Raw genomic sequence first — 25,793 nt, 5'->3', positions numbered from 1 at the left:
TGTGTTCCCCCTTAATATATACCAAGTGGCTGCCCCCTAAAAAAAAAAAAAAAAAAAAAATTGAAACCATACTGCTTCTGTTGTTATAGTCATAAAATTATACAAAATTATAAGAAATATTTTGAACATTATCTTCAAAATTCAGTATTTTGAAATTTTGAAAGTTGTTTGTAAACTGTCAAGAACTATGGAGTATGAGCTAAAATATTTTGCTATGTAAAGTAAATATTTGTGGAAAAATGTAAAAATAAAGAAATGAAAGAAAAAAAAGTATAGGTCTTAGATTCAGTTGTGTCTGTATTAAAATCCAGCTTAATCCACCCTAAGCAGGTAACTTGACTTCTCTACACTTACTCCCACATCTGTAAAACAGTGGCCGTTGATGATGATGCTGCTGTCGATGAAGAAATACTCAGTTAAACAAGGTAGATCCAAGAAGATCATTTGCATATTGCCCATGCCAAAGCTTCGGGCACCATGGTGAGCACTCAGAAGCATAGATGCAGGCAAGGGGACTTCAAAACGTTTGTAGAACATGGAACTAAAAGACGAGTTTATTTTAGTACAAAAAAATCTTGAAACCCGGGAACCAGCAGTTAGCGTAATGGCTATGTCGCTGGACTCCCATGTAGTCGACCGCGGTTCGCGTCCTGGACCCGGTGGCTTAAAAACTCACACCGGGCGCATGTGCGTACGTGCCCAAGATCCCGAGAGGAGAATGGAGGAGAAGGGATTGCGGCATGACCATCCGCCCTGGGGGGGTGATTTCTCGCTTTCTGTCTCTATGTCTCTCTCTCTCTGTCTGGCGAGCGCACGCGCCCTATAGCGAAAAACCTCTCAAAAAAAAAAAAATCATGAAACCCATGCATCATTTTTTCACAATACTTATTATCCACGAACTTTTTGAACACCTGGATAGTTGCCTATGCTCTGGCTTCTACCTGCTCCTCAAGCTTCATTTCCAGCCAGTTTCTCAGCTGGATTTTATGAATTCTATGAAGCAGAGGCCTCTCTTCTTTACCCTAGAGCCCAGAGCCTTGCAGTGTACCTGGCACTTGATTGAGTGCTCCATAAGTATGGACAGAAAGCAAGTGACCAAAGGACTGCTCTCAGTTCTTTGAGAGCCTGGTGCATATCCGCACCCTGTGCCCTCAGACGTGCGGTTCCTTTGCCTGCAGTGCCCATCCCCTTCTCGTCTGTGCTAGTGTCCAGTCACCTTCATAACTGCTGACCTGGAAGACTAAGAGGTCTTTCTGTGCTCTCTCCCAACCCAAGTTCATTGATTTCTTAATCTGTCTTCCTCTTAAGTAGATATAAGCTCCTTGAGAACAGGGGCCATATTTACTTAACTTTAAACCCAGAGCCCTTTATGCCTGTCACATAGAGGGGATCTAAATATGCTTGGTGAATAACGGCTGGAGGTAGGGCTGAATGTAAATAAAAGGATCTGTGCAGAGAGACAAAAAACGCACGGGAAATGAAACCATTGAAAACTGTGATTTGTTACTATGGTGATTTCTCAGTAACTTCTGTTTGAGGGGCCAGGGGAAGTTTCTTTCTTCTTGTTATTGTTTTCTTTCTAACTTCCTCATCTCCAGCAGCTTAGAAGGAGAACAGCTGTACCCAGCAACCCCTAGGCTAGAGCCAGAGAGAACTGGAGCCTCTGTAATGAGGCAGGAGGTGGGTCAAGCAAAAGCTTGCACAAATGCCTGCGCTGGGTGAGCCAGACCAAAAGTTGTTCTTCATTTTAGCAACAAAGGAAAGTAGAAGACATGGTTGGGTCTTCTGAAAACCATAAGAAAGAGGATGTTAAACCACACCGTAAAAAAATAAAACAAAGAAAGTAGGACATAACAATGTCCAGCTCCTTTTGCGTCGTTAAAACTCTCCAGATACGCTGCGGCCTAGGCTCTGGCCATCACAGGGGTATCTGAGAGTTAATAGCCAAACCTGACCACCTACTCAGGTCACTGTATGCGTCTTTGAAATTCCTAAAGTTCAGCTTAGAGATGAGAGCTGTGCGTATCTGTGGACTCAGTGGCTCTGTTCGTATGTGTGCAACAGGACTCTGGGCTCCTTCAGGAAATGTTAGCTAGGGGACCAGCAGGTGGCATGGTGGTTAAGGCCCTGGACTCCACATGGCCGACCGCAGTTTGAGCCCTGGATATGGTGGCTTGAGAATCATGGCAGGTTCGTGTGCATGCATGCCCAAAATCCCAAGAAGAGAGTGGAGAAGAAGGGACTACAGAATGGCCTTCCCCCACAGGGGGTGATTTCTCACTTCCCCCCTCTCTGTCTCTCTTTGGTGAGCACATACACTCTATGGCAAAAACCTAAAAGAATGAAAGAAAAAATGTTAGCTCAGTATGAGCCCTAGAGAGCTCGTGGTTGTGAAGTCCATTTCTCAGCTGATAAGGAAACCAGGCTCCAGGCGAAGGCCAATGCTTCCAGAACTCCTCTGAAGCAGGAGCGTGATAATCTAGGACCAAGATTTCCAAGGGACTTGGGAGCCAATGCTGTGCTGGGCCTAGAAAACAGCTAAGAAGAGAGCATGCTTCTAAGAAGACAACCTGGTATGGTAGGTAGGGAATGCAATGTCTGAGATGTGGATTCAGGTCCACATGGATCCATGTGGATTCAGACCCGTGGACTAGGTCACCCTGGCACATCACATAAATTCTCTGAGTCTAAGTCTCCTTAACTGTGAAGTGCACTTGCAAAGTTTCTCTGAGGATTAAATAATAACATATACGAAGTGCCAAGCAGGAAGTAAGCTCTCAGTAAGGGACAGGTATTGTTATTATCTGTTATTCTTGTTGTCCTCTTACCAACCTACCTTAGTCCAGGATTAACTGTTGGTGTCAGAGAGGTGAAAAGTTCTTATTTGGCTCCAGGAGCTGGGGGTGAGGGAGGTGAACAGCGCATGACCAACAGACCACCCTTTGACCTCTGAGTTAGATTTGCTTCTTCCTTGTAACAAAGTGCAGGCTACCTATTATAATAAAAAGACCCCCCACACAAATGCCCATCCCTCCCCCGATAAACACTGGCTCATGCGACAGATAGATGCTCATGTCTCATGTTGAGATCAGAGATGGGCACTTTGGGACTTTTTAGCACCAGAGACTGGTTCTGTGGTAGACAGTGTTTCTGTGAATAGGGCATGGATTATGCTTCCCCCCTCTCTGTCTCTCTTTGGTGAGCACATACACTCTATGGCAAAAACCTAAAAGAATGAAAGAAAAAATGTTAGCTCAGTATGAGCCCTAGAGAGCTCGTGGTTGTGAAGTCCATTTCTCAGCTGATAAGGAAACCAGGCTCCAGGCGAAGGCCAATGCTTCCAGAACTCCTCTGAAGCAGGAGCGTGATAATCTAGGACCAAGATTTCCAAGGGACTTGGGAGCCAATGCTGTGCTGGGCCTAGAAAACAGCTAAGAAGAGAGCATGCTTCTAAGAAGACAACCTGGTATGGTAGGTAGGGAATGCAATGTCTGAGATGTGGATTCAGGTCCACATGGATCCATGTGGATTCAGACCCGTGGACTAGGTCACCCTGGCACATCACATAAATTCTCTGAGTCTAAGTCTCCTTAACTGTGAAGTGCACTTGCAAAGTTTCTCTGAGGATTAAATAATAACATATACGAAGTGCCAAGCAGGAAGTAAGCTCTCAGTAAGGGACAGGTATTGTTATTATCTGTTATTCTTGTTGTCCTCTTACCAACCTACCTTAGTCCAGGATTAACTGTTGGTGTCAGAGAGGTGAAAAGTTCTTATTTGGCTCCAGGAGCTGGGGGTGAGGGAGGTGAACAGCGCATGACCAACAGACCACCCTTTGACCTCTGAGTTAGATTTGCTTCTTCCTTGTAACAAAGTGCAGGCTACCTATTATAATAAAAAGACCCCCCACACAAATGCCCATCCCTCCCCCGATAAACACTGGCTCATGCGACAGATAGATGCTCATGTCTCATGTTGAGATCAGAGATGGGCACTTTGGGACTTTTTAGCACCAGAGACTGGTTCTGTGGTAGACAGTGTTTCTGTGAATAGGGCATGGATTATGAGAGTGCACAGCCTGGATCCCTCACGTGCACAGTTCACAAGAGGTCTCATACTCCTGTGAGAATCTAGTGCTGTCTGGCAGAGACCCAGCTCACGTGGTAATGCGAGTGATAGGATGCCGCTGCAAACACATATGAAGCTTCCCTTGCACCCACCACACACCTCCTGTTGTGTGGCCTGGTTCCTAGCAGGCTATGGACTGGTCTGGTGCCAGTCCAAGGCCCAGGGGATGAGCCTCTGTGTTCTGTAAGGCCATCTGAGGCCCAGGTTACTTCTGTGCTGTGGCTCTGTTACTCTCTGGTGGGTTGCCATCCTCTGCCTGGTGAAACCTCTTCACCAGCCCCCATTCACTCTCCAGCCCACAGAAACTGGGAAGAAAAATGAAGGACAACCCTTTTGGAGGATGTAGCAGTTGAATATATCACATCCAGTCACAACCAGCTGGCCAGAATTAAGCGACATGGCCACACCTACCTGTAAGAGTCTGAAAATACAGTCTTCAGCTGCATAGACCTGGCTAAACCCCTATTACTATGGGGGGATTCGGGTGGATTTGTTGTTGGGAACAACAAGCACTCTGCCTTCATCTCTCACTGCTCGCCTTATTTTGGTGATATGGATTTAGACCTTGAGGTTGTCAAGATTATCTCCCTTCAGGCTCGGGGCAATTCTGTCTGATTCCAGAATCCTGCAAGCTCCTGGGAAAAAAGAGAGGAATAGAGAAGCAAAAACTTTATAACCAAGTTTACTTACTCTGCAAGTCAACGCTCAAAAACATAAATCATACTTTCTGTCTCATTCATGTGCCAGGTGAAAAGTCGCTATTGAATAGATTACCCATAAATTTATATGCAGTATTATTTACAATGGTAAATAAAGTGAGTGTTCCCATTTTTGGAGTTACTGAGAAAAACTTGACGAGACTTCTGGCAGGTGTCAAGTAGGTCATTAACAAGTGGTTTAGCTCACACAACTCTTGTTCCTCCCACGTGAAGCGGTTGGATTTGTGCTGCTGGGGAAAGCACCAGAGGCTGCCTTCGGGTGGTTCCAGGTTCTCTCCCCCCTCCTCCGCCTTCCTCTGTGTCTCTGTTGGTGACCGGCTCACGGTCATGAGTGCAGATCGCTGAGAAAACTTGGCCAAGCAAGGCAAGCGCCACAAAGTCAACCGAGTAGTTCAAGCCAAGGCAGAGACGGTCTTCCTTTCCTCTAGGTGATAAAGTAATGGGAGGAGACTTTCAAGGGTCACCTCTCTGCGCCCTTTCTTCCTGTCCCAGTAGAGGCCATGGGATTAGAGAGAGCTGTGTTTTCCGACTGCCTACTTTATCAGCATTCACGCCAAAACAGCTGCCAAGAAGCTTTGAAATTCTAAACCACTGCAAGGGATGCAGAAGTTATCACGGCTGCGTTGCTGGTTTCTGGCAGCTTGAATGAAGTGCCAACATAAAGGTCCAGCGGCACAGGGACAGGGCTTCATGTCATCTTTCAAAGAAAAGGCTCGTTTCCAAAACCACAGCGCACGTAGCCTCACAGCCAGGTTCTCAGGCCAGGAGATTTGGGGCTGGGCTCTGATATCATAACCAGATAAAGGATCAGGTAAAGGGGAGACTTGGAGACCCCAAGCGCTGAGCTATGAGCTCGATGGCAAAAACAAGAAAGTCGCATTTCCTCACTCAGAGTCCAGCCTGCCTCTTCCAAGGAGCCGAATCTTCTCAACTAGAACTAGTAAATTAAAGAAAGGGAGAGAAAATCCACCGTTTTATGAAAGGATGAGGCCACATTTGCAGAATCATCTGGCGAGGAAGCTCGAGAGAGCCGGGAAAGACTGGCAGAGCCGGCCTTTGTTCAATGCTGGACTGTGAGCCTCCTCAGCTTTTTTCTCCGCGTTCTCGGAGAGGGGCGTTGATGACGCCTGTTCAAACAGCCGCTTTGTGCTAACGTGTTTTCTTGTGGCTCTGCCAGGTGACACCCTGACCCTTGGGCCCCCGGCCAGTTCAGCCAGAACTATTCCTTCAACCGCACAGCCCAGAAAGTCAGTCCCAGTCCCTTCGGCCCAGTCGCAACACTGACTTTCCTGTTTCTCCTTGCTCATGAACAGAAGCCTGCATTTCTGTTGGTATTTTTGTTTTTGTTTTTCTGTGGTCGTTTTTACAGAACAGGGACAAAGAGGGTGAAGAACTGCTACTGAATACCAGCAAGAGGAAGAAACCTCTCTGTTGGATCTTTTGTGTTTCTAAACAAGTCCAGGTCATATAAACCAGGGTTGTGTCCTATTCTGTGCCCTGTTTAGATTGTCCCGAGTTCTAGTGGTAGTGGCTCCAAAGTCAAAATATCAAAATGCCAAGCTGAATGACCTGACCAAGAAGGGTAAAGGCAACAGGAGTGAAGGTTGGTCCAGTGCCTCCATCCCCGAGACATCCAAAGAACGGAAGTGCTTTGCCTCATGCTCCCACCTTCCTAGTGCCGAGCTGACCATGCATGGTCTTCAGGCCCTCCATCACAGAGAGAGCCTGCAGCCATCTCCATAACCAGAGCTCCGTGTTAGATACCAAGGTTGACTTGAACAACTAGAGTCATTCTGAGTTGGGTGGGTTTCTCCAAGTACTTGGGGCCTAAGTGCCCAAGATCCCAGGAGGAGATTGGAGGAGAAAGGATTGTGGCATGGTCATCCCCTCCAGAGAATGATTTCTCACTTTCCCTCTCACTCTCTCTCTCTCTCTCTGTCTCTCATCTGTTGCTGTTAACAAAGATACCTGAGTCTGGGTAATTTAAGAAAATAAAGTTTATTTAGCTCACAGTTTTGAAGAGGCTGCATCTGGTGACGGTCTTCCTGCTGGTGGTCATATATGGCAGAGGGGAAGACAGAGTGAGTGCAGAGCAGAGCATGGCTCTATCTCTCTCATTCCCTCTCCTTGTAAACCCATAAGACTCAGTCATGGGGGCCCTTCCCTGATGTCTCATCATTGTCAAAAGACCCCACTTTTCAATACCATGGTCAGATCAAAATTCCACCTTGAACATCATTGCAATGGCTCACCAACTTCAATCATGTGAGTTTTCAAGAGACACCATCAAACCATAGCAGGGCCAATTAGTCCCCAAAAACCCACTAATTCAACCACTGCACACTTGGTTTTTTTATCCCAGATTCTGCACTTGCTGCCTATGGGGTCCCCTGAGTTGATTGCTTACGGCTTTGCTTTCTCTGTGCCCATAATTGGGTTTCTAGCTGTTCATCTGTGTGCACTCACCACCTGCTCCCAGCACCGCCCCCTCCCTGTTCACCTCTCAGCACAGACACTCTGAACACACACTCAGACATCTCACCATCTTTGCTACCTTTCACCTTTTACACCTTCCAAATCCACAGGATTTGGGACCCATAACTCTCTTCCCCTCTCAATTTTTCAGTTTATATAAAGTATACTTCATCAGTGCATCGTTGTTTCAACTTACATACAGATTCAACCAGTGACTAATAAGATTAAAGGAAGTTTCTTATTAAAAAAAAAAATTAAGATGACTTGCTATCATTATAAAAATAGTGTGTTCTCAGTATAGACCGTCTGAGAAATAAAGAGCTGCTGAAGAAAGAACAGTTGCCATGCTGTTACTGCCTGTGCACCACAGGAATCTTAGTATGTTTCTTCCAAAGAGTTTTCCAGGCATTTGAGATATAGTTGCAATCATGCACTTATTAGTATAATAGGAACATTTTTCTATATTACCATAGTTTCTGTAAACAAAAGATTTAATTTTTATCAAACTTGCTGTTATGAGCTTACCTGACAATTTACTTAGCCATTGCCCTCTTGTTGAACAGTTACTTAATAGTAAATAACATGTTATAGAACCTCTTCATGTTTTATTTTTTTAAGAATTACTTGTTTAATTCCATTTGTTATTATTATCATTATTTTTATTAGACCAGAGAGAGAGAAAAAAAAGGGAAGTAAGAAAGCAAGCCACCAGGTCTGGGACTTGAACCATGGTAGGCCATGTGAGAATCCAGTGCCTTTAACCACCACACCACCTGCCGGCCCCTCATGTGTTAGTCTTTAAAAAGGCATTGGGGCAAACAGGTGACATGGTGGTTAAGGCTCTAGATTTTCACATGGTCAACCACCTGGCAGCTTGAAACTAATGCCAAGCATGTGTGCATGTGTGCCCAAAATCCCGGGAAGAGAATGGAAGAGGAGGGATTGTGGTGTTGCCATCCTCCCTTGGGGTGATTTCTTACTTTTCCTCTCACTTTTTCTCTCTGTCTTTCTCCAGCAAGCCCTTGCACTCTATGGCAAATAAATAAATAAAAATAATCTCTTAAGCAGAGATCCACAGGTCAAAGAGCATGCCCATTTTTAAGGCTTTTAGATAATATTGCCAAGTTGGTTTACCAAAAGGTGATATGCTAATTTCTGGTCTTCTATCAGTAGTGTAAGAGAATATTCATTTCAAGAGAACTTTTTCACTATAAGGTAGATATATTTTTTTAATTTGTCAATTAAGAGGTAAAAATAGTATCTCCTTAATCAAAATTGTTTCCATATGTTTCACAAATTATTTTCCTTTTTCTGAGCAATTCATATGTTCACCCATTTACCTAATCTTTGGATTTTTCTTATCTATATTAATACCTTATACTAAATATTAAAATATTAACATAAGAGAGTTAAAAATAAATGTTCACATAAAAAACTTATACATGAATGCTTATATTGTTATTTATAATAGTCAAAAAGTGTATATCAACTGATAAATGGATGAATATGTGATAAATCCACATCACGGATTTTTTTTTTAACTTATTTAAAACATGAGGCCACCAGTGGCATGGTGGTTAAGGTACCTGATCCCACATAGCCAACTGTGGGGTTCAACTCCCAAACCCAGTAGCTTGAGACACATTGGGCGCATGTGCATGTATGCCCAAAATCCTGAAAGAATGGAGAAATGGAGAGGAGATTGTGGATCTCTCTCTCTCTCTCTCTCTCTTTGTGTGTGTGTGTGTGTGTGTGTGTGTGTGTGTGTGTGTATGTGTGTGTCTTTATCTCTGACAAGTACACACACCCTCTCGCAATTAAAAAAAGATTTAATATAACACTTCTAAGACTTGAATGAGCCTTAAAAACATGATGCCAAGTGAAAGAAGCCAGTCACAAAGGGCACATGTCTGTGTGACCACATTTACAGGAAAAGTCCAGAGTAGGCAGATTCATAAAGACGAAGTAGATGATGGCTGCCAGAGGCTGGGAGGGGAGGGGAATGTGTAGTGGCTGCTTAATGGGCGTAAGCTTCTTTGCAGAGTGATGAAAATATACTGGAAATAGATAGTGGTGGTGGTGTCCTTTGTAAATACACTAAAAACCGCTGGACTGCATGCTTTATGTACCTGAACTTTATGGTATATGAGCCACATCCCAATTTAAATCAAATAAAATTGAAAAATATTAACTACAAGGGATTATTTTTCAACGGTTCAAGAAGGGCTGGGGATTCATAGTGGAGTCTGAAAAACAAAAAACTTTACAATCTGGGGACTAGCAGATGGCATAACGGTTACATTGCCGGACTTTCATGTAGGTGACCATAGTTTCAACCAAGTCCCAAACCCAGTGGCTTAAACCTCACGCTGGGCACGTGTGCGTGTGTGCCCAAGATCCTGAGAGGAGAATGGAGGAGAAGGGATGAAGGGATTGCAGTATGGCCATCCCCCTGGGACGTGATTTCTCGCTTTCTTCTCTCTGTCTCTCTGGTGAATGCACACACACTCTATCACAAAAAAAAAAAAAAGAAAGAAAGAAAGAAAAGAAAAGAAAAAAAAAAAGAAAAGAAAAAACAGCTTCACAATCTGCTCTAATTCTTTCTGAACTTTTTCGCATAGACAGAATTAAAACATATCGTCCTTATCTTCATCACCATTTTACTCTTGTCTGAACCCTCAGAACCAAAGTGAAATGACCGTAAGAAGAAAACGTTCTTGCCCTCCTTTTGGAGCTTCTCCATGCTTTGGTGTTAAAACCTCATTTGGCCGTTTGGGCTTGGGACTGGTTCCAGCATTTAGTCAGCTGCAGTGTTAAATCTCGCCACTGGGGTCTAATGCTTCCATTTCTTTTTTATTAAGTGCTTTTGAACCTCGGGGCATTGGGGAATGAAAGGTTGTACAGAAGGGAAAGAACAAGTTGCAAGGATGCGAGCTGCTGCTTCTCAGCCCCGGGATCATTAGAACAAGAAAAGTCAGAGACGGGAAGCCACAAAAATATCCTAGGTGCCAGGAATGTGGCTTTTCTTAAAGTACTGTGAAGTTTTAAGAGTGAGTCATATTAGCTGGGCTCTCTTACTGTGCCGGTCGGACAAGATCCATCATCCTCAGTCTCCAGAGGGCTTTTGCAAAGTCACGCATAAGTGATCGAACGGGTCCGAGTCTACCTTGTATCGTTTCAGAAGCAAATCTCTGATTTTGAAACATCCCTGTAAAGGGTGCGAGAGTAACACCAAGTTTTAGGGTTGTTATAGTAATTTAATGAGATCCTGGGGTCCAGGGCACAGCACTTGGCCTGCAGTGAGCACTCACGGAACGCCGGTCATCACCGCCGAGATCGAAGTCCTCGTCTCCACAGTGCCACATCTCGCCACACATGCATCTCTTAACGACAGGGACGCGTTCTGAGAGATGTGTTGTTAGGCAATCTGTGTCATTGTGCGAGTATCATGGTTTGGTCTGCTCCACCTCTAGGCTACATGGTACAGCCTATTGCTCCACCATCACGTGTGTAGTCCACTCTTGACCAATAATAGACTATCCAATAATGGGTTGTCATTATACAATGCATGACTGTTTTAGTTTTCTCCTGCTGCATAATAAACTAAGAACTTACAAAAACATCCACTGATTAGCTGATAGTTTTGTGAGTCACAAGTCCAGGCATAGTGCAACTAGGTTCCCTGACCAGGAATGCTGGAATCAAGGTTTGGACCAGGGGACCAGCAGATGGTGTAATAGTTACATTGCTGGAATCCCACAGAGTCGACCAAGGTTCAAGTCTTGAACCCAGTGACTTAAATTCACACCAAGCACGTATGCATGCTTACCCAAAATCCTGAGAGGAGAATGGAGGAAAAGGGATTGTGGCATGGCCATCACTACTAGGAGGTCATTTCTCACTTTCTGTCTGTCTCTCTGGCAAGTGTATCTGCCCTATAGAAAAAATCTCTCTTAAGGAAAAAGAAAATCAAGGCATGGACCAAAAGTGCTGTCATCTGGAGGCTTGACTAGAAGGGATTCGTTTCCAGGCTCATTCAAGTTCTTGAGCAAACTTAATTTCTTGTGGTTGGAGGACCAATGTTCTGTTTCCTTGCTATCTGCTCATTGTGAGCTGTTCTCAGCGTCCAGCAGCCAAGCACATGTCTGGCCACACAAGTCCCTCCACTGTTAAAGCCAGCACGGAAAGCATCCCTCAGATGGAATGTTTCTCACTCTTTTCTACTTTTCCAGGAAGAGCCATCCTTAGGGACTCATTTGATTAGGTCAGGTCCTAGCAGGACAGTTTATTTCCCATTTTTTCATAGCTGGGTTGGGGTCACTGGCTGGACCCAGCACCAGTGCTGTATGTGCTTCAGCCCTCAAGGATGTGCAGCTCCCCGGTGCCAGCCAGCAGTGACTGTCACTGCTTCAGGACCTTTTGGGGTGTGTGCATTTCCCAAAGAGGCAGCATGGTCCTGTCTTCTCTCCAGCACCTCAGTCATCCCTGGCCCTTCTTTCCTGGCTGTCCCCAGAAGACAGCACACCCACACTTACCCATGAGGTGTCAGGGTCATCCGACCCAGTTTGCTATGAAAGAGGAAGCCCACGCATTTCCTCCAAGGGGGAAATCTGGATGACAGGTTCTGAGGCCCAAATCTCACTGCTACTAATATGGCATTCGACTGCCTCTAAATGTCCTGCTGGCGAGATTTACATGGTTCAGGACAGGCTTCCCCAGGCTTTCAAAGGGATTCACTTTCTCTGATTAGGATGTATATAGCAAAATAGCTCGTGTCAAGTGTCGTAGCTGTTTACAATTTTATAAGGATCAAAAGCCCCATGAGGCCTGTCCTGTGTCCTAGTGGTTAAGAGAGCGAGATCCCACATGGCCGGCTACGTGACTCAAGTCCTGGTTTTGGTAGCCTGAAAACCATACCAGGCACTTGTGCATGTGTGCCGAAAATCCCAACCGGATGGAGAAATGGAGGAGAAGGGATTGTGGTGTGACTACACCGACGGGGGACACTTTCTTCCTCTGCCTCTCTCTCTCTCTCTCTCTCTCTCTCTTCTCTCTCTCTCTCTCTCTCTCTCTCCCTCTCCCTCTTTGGTGAGCACATGTACCCTCTAGTGAATTTTTTTAAAAAAGAGCTCTCTGCTATGAATCTCCTATCCTGAAGTCCAGTGATTCCCTGTGCGTCTCTGCAGTATCTTATCACTTTCTTCATGCCATTACTAGTCACTGAAAATGAATGTGTGCTTGCTAAGGTGCCAAGTTTTGCCTTCATCCCAGAGAAGTGTTTGAATCTACGCAGTTCATCTGCCGTAAATTCTTTTTTCCATTGTCCCCAGCTCAGTTACTGGTGTTCGGCTTCTTGGTTCTTCGCTCAGTCCCCCTTCTTGTGAGTTTACTTCTGTTATGGTACCTCCCGCAGCCAAGTGGAGATCCGCTACAGGGAGAGTGAGTGGAGCCGCAGGAAACACGTCCCCTGAGAGTCCAGGCCAGAGGTGGCTTTGCTTGTCTCTCTCCAGAGTCCAGGCTGGCTGCTGGGGCCTGGCAGAAGCAGGAACAGCGAGTTATGCCTGAGGGCTGTCACTGCTCCACATCCACCTAGATTGGTTTCTGAGACAAAAACGCTTACGCTGCCAAAGTTAAAGTTACTGTTGTCACTCTCACCCTTCCTCCGCGGCCATCCCTCTTCTGCCTGCAAGTGTCTGTGTCTTAGGAAAAAGTTCATAATTTACTTGTGCAGAGACTGCCAGCCTGCCTTTTTCCCTCTTTGGACCATGGCTCCCACCCACACCGGAAACCTTCTTGGGAGTCCTGCGACATCAGAACTGGAGCATACCGGCATGGCTCTATTGATGGCTTCTGAGGAAATGGGAGTGTGTTTGTGTTCAACATGCATCAGGAAGACTGGACTCTGGTCTGCTGCATCAGCCAGAGGGAGTGTAGTTGAATAACCAGACCCTTCTTGGACCAGAGCACCCTTTGCCTGTCATGCTGGATCAATTCAGTCCTCAGATCAGCTTCCATCAGTCGGTAGAGTGCTAAGGGAAAAAGGATCCTGAGGCCACACCATGACATAGCAACCGAAAGTGCTGTGATCACCTGATAATGTGTGCCATGCTCCTGGGAGCAGACTGTGGTGATTCTTGAACTCTGCGTCTGGCAGGTCTTCCAGCTTTGCTTAACGCTCTTGGCGTATTTGGAAAGGAAATTTTAAGTAAATCGGGTTTTATTTTCATTGTAGAAAGGGCCCCTCAGTTTGCAAAAAAGACTGTAATTCAGATACCATGACCACTGGCACAGGATCCAAATGGCCGGAGTGCCCTTCCACTCTTACCCGAGACATGGCAGCATGCGGAGGGTATGGTGCGCTCATGGTATGTGGTGTCTTACTGATCACAGTAACTCCAGGGTCCTGCTTTCAGAATGGCCCTTTCTCAACACCCCGCAGATTCAGAGCAAGTGCATTAGCGCCTTATATGTTCGTGGTGTTTCTTCAGCCTTGGACATGAAAGCCACAGTGGATAACTGTACACGATAAGGAATATTTTTATGGAAGCTGGCATGCTCAGAAGTTTGCCTGGCTCACGTTGAGTGCAGCTCATCCCCCGTCTCTGACTCTTCCATCAGGAAGTAGTTAGTCTGACTGCCCCCAGTGGGAAAAAGACCCACAAGTTCTTTTACAAATATTTTCATTAGGATTAACTTTTAATGACTCAAGCTTGCATTTACTGACTTATTTCCATTTCTTCATGTGTGTCAATGAGGGGAGAGAGGAAGCAAGATCTGTGTAGAAACATTACTCAACTCAAAATTTCAAATGCATGAAGTGGTCATGGTGCTGTTCCTCCCATAAAAGAACATTGCTTTCTCCAAAATGATTTTGATAGAGTATTTTTAAAATGCATTCACTTAACAAATAGTTCTTGAATGCCACTGTGCGTCAGGTGCTGTTGTGGGCACTGGGGATGCTGCAGTGAAACCAAAAGTAATTTTCCCCTCCGTTATTTCATAAAATTATATATACGTTGCTAGTCATTTATTACTGTGTATTATTTATTAACGCATTTTGAAAGATTGTTTTTTCTTAGTTTGGTTAAATGTAGGGCTCTGGTTTCTGCAGGATTCTGATTAGGTGTTTATTTTGTTTCGTTGGAGCGGAAAGCATAGTTTGTAATGAGTGTTCTCATTAGCTGTAGATTTTAGAACAATAAACAAGCTTCTAGTGAAAAATCTGAACTTTTCATGTGGATCATTTTCTTTTTTTTTTTAACTTCTTTTTCTTTCTTACTTTCCCTTTCTTTCCTTTCTTCCTTCCTTCCTTCCTTTTTTCTTTTGTGAATGAGACAAAATGAGAGGGGGAGAGAAAAAAAAAGAGAAGCACTCTCGATAGAGTCTCACACTGCAATCCTCCCCCCAGCCAGGGGCACACACCCCCAGCACATATGGGTCGACCTAGGACTTGAACCCCTGTCTTCCACATGGCTTCCAGCACTGCGGATCAGTGTGCCACAGCTGTGCCACAGATTGCACTTCATGTCCGCCTTTTGAACTACCTCCTTCTCCCTGGTGTGTACCTCCTCCTAAGGAAAGTGTTCCGGGTCACACATCGACCACACGCGTGTAAGGGAAACAGCTGTCATACTGTTTCAAAGATACAGATATAAATTCTTTCCTCTGTGTAAATCAGGATCTCGTACCCTGACCCAAACATTTGGGCCTAGGGAAGTTGTCCTGTGTATTGTAGGATATTTATCAACATTGCCAACATCTACCCACTAGGTGCCAGTAGTACCCTTCCCCCTGAGTTTTGACAACCAGAAATCTCTCCAGAAATTGCCTATGTCTTTTTTTTTTTTTTTTTGGCTGGAGGAGGCAAAGTCGCCCCCCATTGAGACTCACTAGTGTACATGATGTGATTCTGGGATTCAGATCTCTTATTCTCTAATTGCAGTAAGTCAGTGAAATCACTGAAAAAAAGCACCTGATTGACCAGCAGATGGTGTAATGGTTACATCTCTGGACTCGCACATAGTCGACCGTGGTTCGAGCCCTAGACTGGTGGCTTGATCTCATGCCGGACACAGGTGCATGCATGCCCAAGATCCTGAGAGGAGAAAGGAGGAGTAGAGATTGTGGCATAGCTGTCCCCCCACCCACCCCAGGGGATGATTTCTTGCTTTCTGGCGAGCACACATGCCCTATCCAAAAGTCTCTCTTTGAAAAAACAAACCTGAGACAAGAAGTGTTTTCTGTCTGGCCTTCACAGACACTTGTGGCAACTTTCTGCCGTGAAAGAGTTAATATAAAACGAGCATGATATTGATCAGTCTGATCATCCTCAACAACAAATGATGGCATTTTTTTCAGTAAATCATGTCTTGGAGACACTTTGCATTTCCTATTGGAAACTCGTTAAAATCATATTCATTTACCGTAAGTCGGAAAGCACTCTGGACATGGTATACTGTAAGTTAATCTCGCATGATTTACGAGGAAATGTGTTCCAGATCTGGTGAGCTCAGCACCAGCAGTGGGCGGCTCGTTTCCAAACATTTCCATTCTCCAGAACTGACACTCAATTCAGTAAGTATTTACTGGAGCATGTAATGCGAGAGGGCTTTAGGACGGTCTGAGAGCGCTCCTATCACCCATTCCGGCAGACAGGCAGAGCACAGAACCGCGCTTCCCCTGCTGACAGGGCACCTCCCACCTTGGTTTGCAAGATAGGATAGAAAAACTGTTTTTGCATCTCCTTCACTGCCTCACGCCTCTTCCTGTCCTGTGCTGGCTGTGCCTTCCCTGGCAAATACATGTTATTACACGTGATGTCATGTGTTTTTCATTGGATTCTTTGGTCCCAAATGGGTTGGTTTTCAGAGTTTCTTCAGGGACCTCCATTGCCCCCACCTACCACCTGTCACCCTGGCAGGGTAGTGCAGGCCCAAACGGAGCCATTGTACCAATTTTCCTTGTGTTTCTGAATCTTCTCGCTGCTCACACACATACCGGTACATTTTTTAAATGTAGAACTTTTACCCAGCTGGGGGACCAGCAGTTAGTGTAATGGCTATGTCACTGGACTCCCATGTAGTCGACCACGGTTCGAGTCCCAGACCCGGTGGCTTAAACTCATGCCGGGCGCATGTGCGTGTGCGTGCGTGCCCAAGATCCCGAGAGGAGAATGGAGGAGAAGGGATTGTGGTGTGGCCATGCCCCCTGGGGGGTGATTTTTCACTTTCTGTCTCTCTGTCTCTCTCTGTCTCTCTGGCAAGCGCACGCGCCCTATAGCAAAAACCTCTCTTAAAAAAAAAAAAAAAAAGAACTTTTGCCCGGCTGGTAAAAGTAACTGGAAAAAGGATTGGCCTTGATACAGAAGTAAAGGAAGGTTAAAGAGACACATAACGGGCTACAGAATCTTCACGCATCCCGTGCTATTTATTGCGCCAGGTGCAGGCAACGTCGCTGTGATGACAATAGACAGAGCCCTGCTTTCTTGGAAATTGCCGTCCACTGGGCAGTAGGACGAGTGGGCGGACCATGTTTGTAACCTGGCGAGATAGACACCGTGATGAGGGACTTCAGGTTGCCATGAGAGAAGGCCAGCAGATGTTGCAGTGGCTTTGCCGGACTCCCACGAGCCAACTGCTTAGAATTCATGCCGGGCACATGTGCATGCGTGCCCCAAGTCCCAGGAGGAGGATGGAGGAGCAGAGATTCTGGCATGGCCATCTTCCCTGGGGGAGGGTGATTTCCCACTTTCCCTATCACTATTTCTGTCTCGGTCTCTCTCTCTCTCTTCCTCTCTCTTTCTCTCTCCAGCCAGTGCACGTGACTTAAGGCAAAAACCTCTACCTACAAAAAAAAAAAAAAAAGACCCATGGGAGACCTTAGGAAAAGTACCACCCGCCAGCCCCAACCTCAGGTAGGGCAGGGGCATCAGAGACAGCTTTGTAGAGGAAATGCTGTCCTAGTTGGGACGTGAAGGGTACATTCATGTCAAAGACAGGAGGCAGAGTGCTGAAAGCCATGTTCCTGAAGGTGAAGGGGGGCCGGGAAGAGAATCTTCGAGGAGCTGAGCAATTGGACATGTTTGGGCTATAGAGTGTGAAGCAGTAAGAGAGAGCCGTGAACAAGGAGGATCACGTGAGGGTGACTCTCAGGATTCTGACTTGAGTGAGCAGCCGGGTCACTGGTGGCACCATTTACTGAGACGAGGAGCCTACGAGAAGTAGGTTTGAGGAGGGTGGAGTGACAGCGATTCAAGTTTTTTTCATGTGCCAGTAACTCTCAAACATGGGAATGATTTTTTTTTTTTTTATGTTTTTGAAGGATGTCAAAAGCTAATGGAAATTTGAGAAGTTAATTAGCAGCTTTAAATGGTTTTGTAACTGTAGGCTATCGTGACATCCTGCAAATAGACTTCTTCATTTCTACCGATTTTACTTTCCACCCAGTAACTAGTTCTTAATTTTGTCACCATTTTATTGCCTGAAGTATACTAATTTTGTGCCTGAAGAATGGCTTCCTGTGAGTGGGGAAGGCAAGCGACTTGTTTCCAGGCTGTGTTCTGGCTCTTCCAGCACTCCTGTCTCTCTTCTTTAGATTTCCTTGGCCATGATGGAAGTTTTAGTCTAACACTGCATGCACTCATCTTATGAGCATACGTTATTTTTTAAATGACTACAGAGAAGCATAATAAGTATCACAGGATTGTCTTTAGGCAAGTACACAATATTATAGAATGTTAGGGAGTGCTGACCCTTTGAGGAAGTATGAGCATGGTGCCCTGGGACGACCTGTCACCCAGAGCACCAGGGGAACAACCAATGTGATTGTCGACTTAAGGAACCTGGGATTCCTCCGAACCGTCCATCCCAGCCACTGCTTGTCCTCGCGCCCCATCCAAGGGCAAGCTTACAAGTTATCCGTCTCCGGTGGCAGATAACCCAGCAACTAGGGAGCACCCAGGTTCACGCGGCCCCTCTGTGTCTCCGGCAGGAGTTTAGATAATGGGCTGTGTGCAATGTAAGGATAAAGAAGCAGCCAAACTGACGGAGGAGAGGGACGGCAGCCTGAACCAGAGCTCCGGGTACCGCTATGGCACAGACCCCACCCCTCAGCACTACCCCAGCTTCGGCGTGACCTCCATCCCGAACTACAACAACTTCCACGCCACCGGGGGCCAAGGACTCACCGTCTTTGGGGGTGTGAACTCTTCGTCTCATACTGGGACCTTGCGTACGAGAGGAGGAACAGGTAAGTCCCCACAGTCACAGAAGGCCGGTGGGGGCAGCTACCCTAACATTTTTTTTACAGTTGAACATTTATGTTTCCCCTTGAACTGGGGTTTTAAGTTTTTAATCTATCTTTTGGGTCATGAGAAAAGCCATGAACCATTTTTGCATAGAGAAGCATAGAAAAACACAACATGATTTTTCCAATAGACTCACTAGATCTATCCTCTACCAGATGAAAGACCATAAAAAAAGCCAGAGGTTGTCTAAAGCCAAATGCCTGTTTTGTGGGGGGACTCCAAGGTGCTGCTCAACAAGGATTCTGCAGTGAGGGGTCAGTGAGCTACAACTACCTACCAAGGTGCCATAGGCCCTTGGTTCTCCACCTTGGCTGGGTGGTTCTGAACAATGAGGTTGGCGTTTTCAATGTACAAGTGCCTGAGCCCCACCCCAGGTCTTTTGAATCAGACACTCCAGGACTGGTTCTGGGCATGCGCATTTTGAGTTCTCCAAATACTAATCCTCTTTGTCCCACACAACCCCCTCCACCACAAGGCTGTATTTTGCTGCCATGTGTATTTGCTGACTTAGCTAATACTTTGTGAAATATCTGGCATACATTCTCAGACATATGTTTCCTGAAATATTTGTAAGTTATCTCATGTATCCTTAGTCTTCCAAATCCTCTCCCAGCGTGTGAACTATGGTAACTAAATATTTGACATTATTTGTTCCAAAATTGTTTTGTTTATTACAGAAGTTTAAAGGAATGTAGCATTTCTCAGCTCCTCTAGAAACAGATGTCTTGCACAACGACCTGTTGTGTCTTATTACCTGCGGGTTTGGTACTACCGAGGCACTAGCAGGGTTTCTTCCCTCTCTGCACCCAACCCTGTGGCGGTGTAGCTGTTTGTATCAAGGGACCAGACCCAGAGCTTTGGGCATACTCTGCTTCTCTTCTGCTAGCACGTCATGCTCTGCCCAGTAGGGGCAAACAAAAAGCATTTATGTTCAACCGTGAGCTCTGGTAACTGAAGCTTTCCTTTTAACCCAGGCCTTGCATAGCTGAGCGAATAGAGGCACCTGGAAGGGAGGGAGGAAGGAAAGACACAGATAGTCAAGGTCTCTTTGTCCCTCGAGGACACAAGAGAGCCAAAAATGTCCCCAGCACACATTCCTGTGCCTATCCTGAGAAGCTGTGTGATTTGCAAGCCCAGATTCTTCATTTCACTGACATGACATCACTTTATTCACTCATTCAGGAATGCTGGATGAGAATCCCTGAGTCCTCAGGTGTCATGCATTGGAGTCACTAGAGAGGGCCACTTGTCTTGAAATTGTAGGTCTACACTGCAGTCAGGGACTATCTTAGTCCAAGAGGCCATCTGATACCTTATAAAATTTGTAAGTTATAACATAGTAACTCTAGGGCCAGCCCCATAGCCTAGTAGTTCAGGGAACCAGATCCCACATGGCCAACCATGGTTTGAGTACCAGCCCCAATGGCATGAAAAATGCTCCAGGCACATGTGCATGCATGCTCAAGATTCTAAAAGGATAGAGAAATGGAGGAGAAGGGATTGTGGCATGGCCATGCCCCATTGTAGAGGAGAGGGTTCTCTCTCTCTCTCTCTCTCTCTCTCTCTCTCTCTCTCTCTGGCATTCACCCTCTAGCAATTTAAAAAAATATCCCTAAATGTTGGCAGATTTTTCTGCCTTGTATTATTTGGTTTTCTTATGTATGCATGTCCTTTCTCCCAATACTGCTTTCAGTCCTTTAAGGCCAAGAACAGTGTTTGTGTTTCTCCGTAACTTCCTTCGAAACTCTCCTCAACCCCTAAAATATAAAAGCCCTCAGTGAGAATTTGTGGGAGATGCAAGGTGAAAGTGGGTCTCCGTGTGCCTTGCCTTCCACACAGTGGAGCTGGCTTACTTTGTCTTTAAATTACATTATGAAGGGAATCTGTTTATGCAGTGTTCAGTAAGAATAGGTGTGATCTATTGGGACCAGCAGATGGCGTAATGGCTATGTCACTGGACTCCCATTTAGTCTACCACAGTTCGAGTCCCAGGCCCGGTGGCTTAAACTCACGCCGGGCACGTGTATATGCATACCCAAGATCCCAAGAGGAGAAGGGATCGTGGCATGGCCATCCCCCTGGCAGGGTGATTTCTTGCTTTCTGTCTCTCTGTCTCTCTCTGTCTTTCTGACAAGCTCATGCACCCTATAGCAAAAACCTCTCCAAAAAAAGAGTAAGTGTGACCTATAGGCACCTACATTTCTGCAACAGGGGCATGTCATTACCTTTGCACATTTTGTTGGTTAGAAGCATGTCATTTGGCTCAGCCCCACTCAGGGCAGGAGACTGCACTAGGGCATGAATGCCAGGAGGCAGGAATCACTGATGGCTACCTTGGAATTCTACCTATCATACTTTCAAATTTTATAAGGCATCAGATGGCCTCTGGGACTAAGATGGTCCCTGACTGCAGTGTAGACCCACATGTTCAAGTCATGTGGGAGTCTGGGCTCTTTGCTGTTGTTAACAAACTTCTGCAGGGCAGGAAAGGCCTCTTCGGGGAGTCAACCAGATGACAGGACAGAGTGGGTGTGAGAAAGAGTGAGTAGTACAAGACAGCGCAAGGTGTTAAACTCGGGTCGGTAGAAGAAGAAGGGAGGATTCCGTTTTCAGCAGTAGGACTGAACCGCTGAAAACTACAATGACACTCGTAGATGCCAAGGCCAGCACATCCTCTGTTAGGGTGCACATCACAGACAGAGTCATCTAAATTTCCCAAGCAGAAGAGTTTCCTATCTGCCAGGAAAAAGAGTGATCCATTTTCCCCAGAACGGAACACGCGCTCCTGAGTGGAGAAGAATGGATGTCAGATCCAGGCCGTCAGTACCACTGCCCAGCCTCGCAAACCTGACCCATCATGCCAGGGCCGCCCCTTGCTTTCAGGCACATCTGTCTCTTCCCAGGGCTTATTCAAAGATGGACAGAGAGAAGTCCCTCACCTCCAGGTTTTTGTCAGAGCAAATCCTGCATCCCCTGTGAAGACCAAGGCCTGAGCACAGCCTGTGATTCTGGTTTTCATCCATTAACTGCAGCACTTCACTGGGTTATTTGGGGAAGGAGATTTCAGTGACGATTTGGCATCTTGGGGTTTATTTCCCCCTGTGTAATCTCTCTTCCATTTTGTTTTGTCAGGAGTGACACTGTTTGTGGCCCTTTATGACTATGAAGCACGGACAGAAGATGACCTGAGTTTTCACAAAGGAGAAAAATTTCAGATATTGAACAGCTCGTAAGTTTGGAAGGAAGAGAAAAGTGTGCATGCCTTCCAGACTGGGAAGGGAGTCTGCCTCTTCAGATATCTGAAATGCTAAAAGAACATTTCTAAATCACCAGTTCATAGCCCTGTTTCTTTTAAATTAGCTATCGGGTACACGTGCTCACCAAGGACAGAGGGGGTGGGGGAGTGGGAAAGCACCGCCCCAAGGGAGACCACCACGCTGTAATCCCTTCTACTCCATTCTCCTCTCGGGATTTGGGGCACACATGCACACACTCCCAGCAAGTTTTTCAAGCTGCCGTGTCCAAGCCTCAAACCATGCGGTCGGCTGAGTGGGAACCAGCCACCTTAACCATGCCACTGGCTGGCCCAAGAGCAATGCTCTTTGATAAAGGAAGAGTCAACGACGCATTGTAGTATTTTATGGCGCTGTGAGTCTGTGGAGCTGAGGATGCCATAGCAGCAGAGTCCATGTTTTTGGTTTGGTTTGAAGGCTGTAAAAGTACCAGCATCCTCTGCCCTGCCCGTAGCATTTCCACAGGTCTCCAGTTTCTAATGACCACACGCAGCATGGCTACCCATGTTACGTGTCCCTCCCTTGAGATTTTCTTCACTTTTCAGAGGCTGCACTCACTAAGCCCCTACTTATGGCCAGCGACACGTTCCTCCTTTTCCTTTCTTTTTTTTTTTTTTTACCAGAGGTAGACAGAGAGATAGAGGAGGGAAAGCATCCCCATGGGGGATGGTCACATCCAAATCCCTTCTCCTCTATCTCTATCCCTCCTTCTTTTCAAGATCTTGGACATGTACACACACCCAGATTGTTTTTCAAACTGCTGGATCTGGGACTCAAACATATGGTCAGTCATGTGGGATCCAGCTGCCTAGGCTACAGAACTAGCCCATTCCTTCTGGATTTAAAAAAAAAAAAAAAAAAAACTACTGAAACATTGCAATTGGTGAAGCCCATGGAGGCATAATGAAAATCTGAGAGTGACTGATATCTCTGTGAGATGAAGGAGAAGCGGTTTCAGCCACCCATGTATGACTGCGATGCTACTTTTTTTTTTTTAATTGCCACAGGTCACATGCACTCACCAGAGACAGATGAAATGAAAAGGAAAAGGGGTTTGGTCACTCTGCAATCTCTCTTCCTCCCTTTCTCCATCCCATCGGGATTGGGGGTACACATGCACACATGCCCAAGGTGTTTTCTAAGCCACCTGGACCAAGATTTGAACTGCGATTGGCCATGTGGGATCTAGTTCCCTTTCCCACTAGGCTACAGAGCCATCAAATGTGTACATTTTCATGTAGCCAGTAGGAACAGCAACTAAACAGGCAGTGGGGAAATTTTAGGAGTGAGAATCATTCTGTTTTTAAACCCTACATTTAATACCTCCTTTCAGAAGAGTAGGAAAGGGTCAGATTTACCAGTGGTTTTAAAATACTGCCTCTATTGGATTGAGGCAGTGTGCATGTATGTGTGCACTTGAGAAAAATCTAGCCCCAAAGAAAATGGTGTCCCACATCAGCAGGCTCAGAACCTCAAACGTCCTTATGAGTACTCCTCAGTGGTTGGAGGAGGACTCTGGCCGGGGGCTGGGGACACGCCAGAAAGTTCTCCATAGCCACCTAATCTGGTCGCTTCTCCTCTGCTCTCTGAGCAAACTAGATTTCATGATTGTGGCAGGACTTGAAATCCTGGCTCTTTGGCTTTTGCAAAAGGATGAGCTGGGGAATCGAGAGGCACCCATGCTCCAATCACACTTGTCTGGAAAGAGGAGCAGTCGTTGTAATGGGCCTAAAAGCTCCCTTCTGGGGAAGCCCAGGGCTGCCCTTGGTGGTCAGGACCTTACACTGAGAAAATGCCACCTTTCCGCAGCAAGGACTGGACATCTCGCGGAGAGGCCCATAGCGCTCTTCTAGACATCAGAGACTCCACATAGCCACAGGTTTGTTTTTAAATTATGTTTAGTCATAACAGAAGTGAGAGTGGGTTTTTTAACTTTTTATTTAAATACATGCAAAAAAATGTACATATCAAAAGCGTACCTGGTGGGGCCTATACGTGGCATGGCGCTTAATGTGCCACACTCCCACATGGCCTACTACAGTTCGAGTCCCAGACCTGTGACTTCCTTCCTCCACTTTCCTTCTCTCTCTCACACATGTTGAGCACACATGTCCTATAGCAAATTAAATAATGATAAAAATAATTAATTTAATTTGAATGATTATTTTTTTAAATGTACCTGGTGGTGGTTGCACAGCAATGAAAACGAATGTACTTACTGCCACTCAACTCTATACTTAGAAAGGACTAAAATGATGCATTTTAATATATAGTTTATCACTGATTTTTAAAGTATATAGTTTATTGAATTTTCACAAACTGAGTAGGCCTGTCCTACCCACGTCAAGAATAGTATCTGCCCCCCATAAACCCTCCTCCTGTTGTCACAGGATTGTTTTTAAAGTTTATTGGTTTCTTCCATGAGAGAGAGAGAAAGAGACAGCACCCCAATGGAGTCTCAATGCCACAACCACCCCCAGCTTCGGCCAGCCGAGATGATGGGCACTTGCCTGGTGTACTCAGGGATATCTCCAGAACTGAACCCAGAACCTTTCCATGTGGGCGAGCCTCGGAGAGCATCACATTTCACTGCTATGCCGCTGTCTAGCCCGCAGGACTTTTTTAAAAATAGTCAGCAGCTGCCGTTTCCTGAAGGCCCCTCGTACACCAGCCATGTGCTGCTGCGTGCACGCTTCTCCTTTGTCCCCCACAGCAGCTGTCTGAGGCATCTGGGGCATGTGTCCGTCTGCAGCAGGGAGCTGCCCAGAGCAAAGAGCCAGCAGGTGGCCGAGCCCGGGGTGAGACACGGGATGGCATCCTGAGTGCAGCGTGAGGGGTGATCTGAGAAGGGCCCAGATACTCCCTTCCGAGGGGCCCAAACTATGCGAGTTAGGGAAGTACCAGAAAGTGAGCTGGAAGCGGGGAGGAGGAACTGGGCTTTGATCTTTTCTGGTGTGTGATTCCTTAGTGTGCGTTAGGTTCTCGTCTCAGTGCTTCTTGTCAGAGTATATTAACTCTGAAACTTCTGAAACTCACCCCTGTCGTCCTCCCCAGTTTATACAATCTTCCCTAAGTGCCAGGGTGGATGAGAGATTGTAAAACTGTAAACGCTGAAATGGAAGAGCCAAGGCGCAGTCACGGGCACCGTGCACGCCGTCCTGGAGGTTTTCTCTACGGCTCGTGGCTCTGGGTCAGGTGGCAGGGCATTGGGAAGTCGGTCCCTGCCAAAGTCAGGCCCACGGTCTCGTCCTTTGTTCATCTGAAAGGACCAAAATGAAACTTGGGAGAAACGCTTGAGGAGGGTCCAGTGGGTCTCAGGCTCTGTTTTGTGATAGGGCTTGCACAGCCTTTGGTGTTTACGGAGGCCTTTGAGCCTCAGACCCTGATCTCTTCGAAGACATTACAAGGGTTTTTCCCCGTTAATGTTCTTCCTTTGTGCCCGTGTAATCCTTCACCCTGTAAGTTATAATGCCCTTTTTCAAGGTTATGGAAAAGAAAGTAACTGAGCTTTGTGTAGCATATACCGTATCCTGAAGTCAAGGATAATAACAGGGAAGAGAAAACTGTGAGGGGAAAACAAAGCAAAAATGTAGAAGCAGATGGCATGTGGCTCCCCCTCCCTCACCCCTCCCAGCCCTGGCCCTCCGCTGGAGCAGGAGCAGGAGAGGCGGCGCTCGGCTGCCACACCTCCCAGTGTGCGTCCTCCCACTCACCTCCCCTGTCAAGAGGCAGAAACGGGAGGTCACAGCACTGGTGTGTGTGCTTCAAAGAGCAGAATCAACTGTGGTGTGTGCGTGTGTGGGGGAGGGATGGGGTGATGGGGGGGGGGGAGTGTATGTTCATATGTTGGGGGTTTATGGGGGAATGTGTGGG

General features: G+C 46.2%; 1 protein-coding gene across 4 annotated transcripts in view; it reads left to right on the top strand.

Annotated features, from left to right (window-relative positions):
* Window positions 1-25,793, top strand: part of FYN (FYN proto-oncogene, Src family tyrosine kinase) — a 251,644-nt gene that overhangs the window by 137,682 nt on the left and 88,169 nt on the right. For all 4 annotated transcript variants that reach the window (XM_014591037.2, XM_006157007.2, XM_027775145.1 and 1 more), the window contains exons 3-4: window positions 18,312-18,569; window positions 21,760-21,856. In XM_014591037.2, coding sequence (XP_014446523.1) covers window positions 18,323-18,569; window positions 21,760-21,856 — 344 coding nt within the window. In that variant the 5' untranslated portion in view covers window positions 18,312-18,322. The remainder of the gene's footprint in view (window positions 1-18,311; window positions 18,570-21,759; window positions 21,857-25,793) is intronic.

This window comes from Tupaia chinensis, unplaced genomic scaffold, assembly GCF_000334495.1.
Source record: "Tupaia chinensis unplaced genomic scaffold, TupChi_1.0 Scaffold000527_1, whole genome shotgun sequence".
Taxonomy (NCBI): Eukaryota; Metazoa; Chordata; class Mammalia; order Scandentia; family Tupaiidae; genus Tupaia; species Tupaia belangeri.
This window is presented reverse-complemented; position numbering and strand designations above follow the sequence as displayed.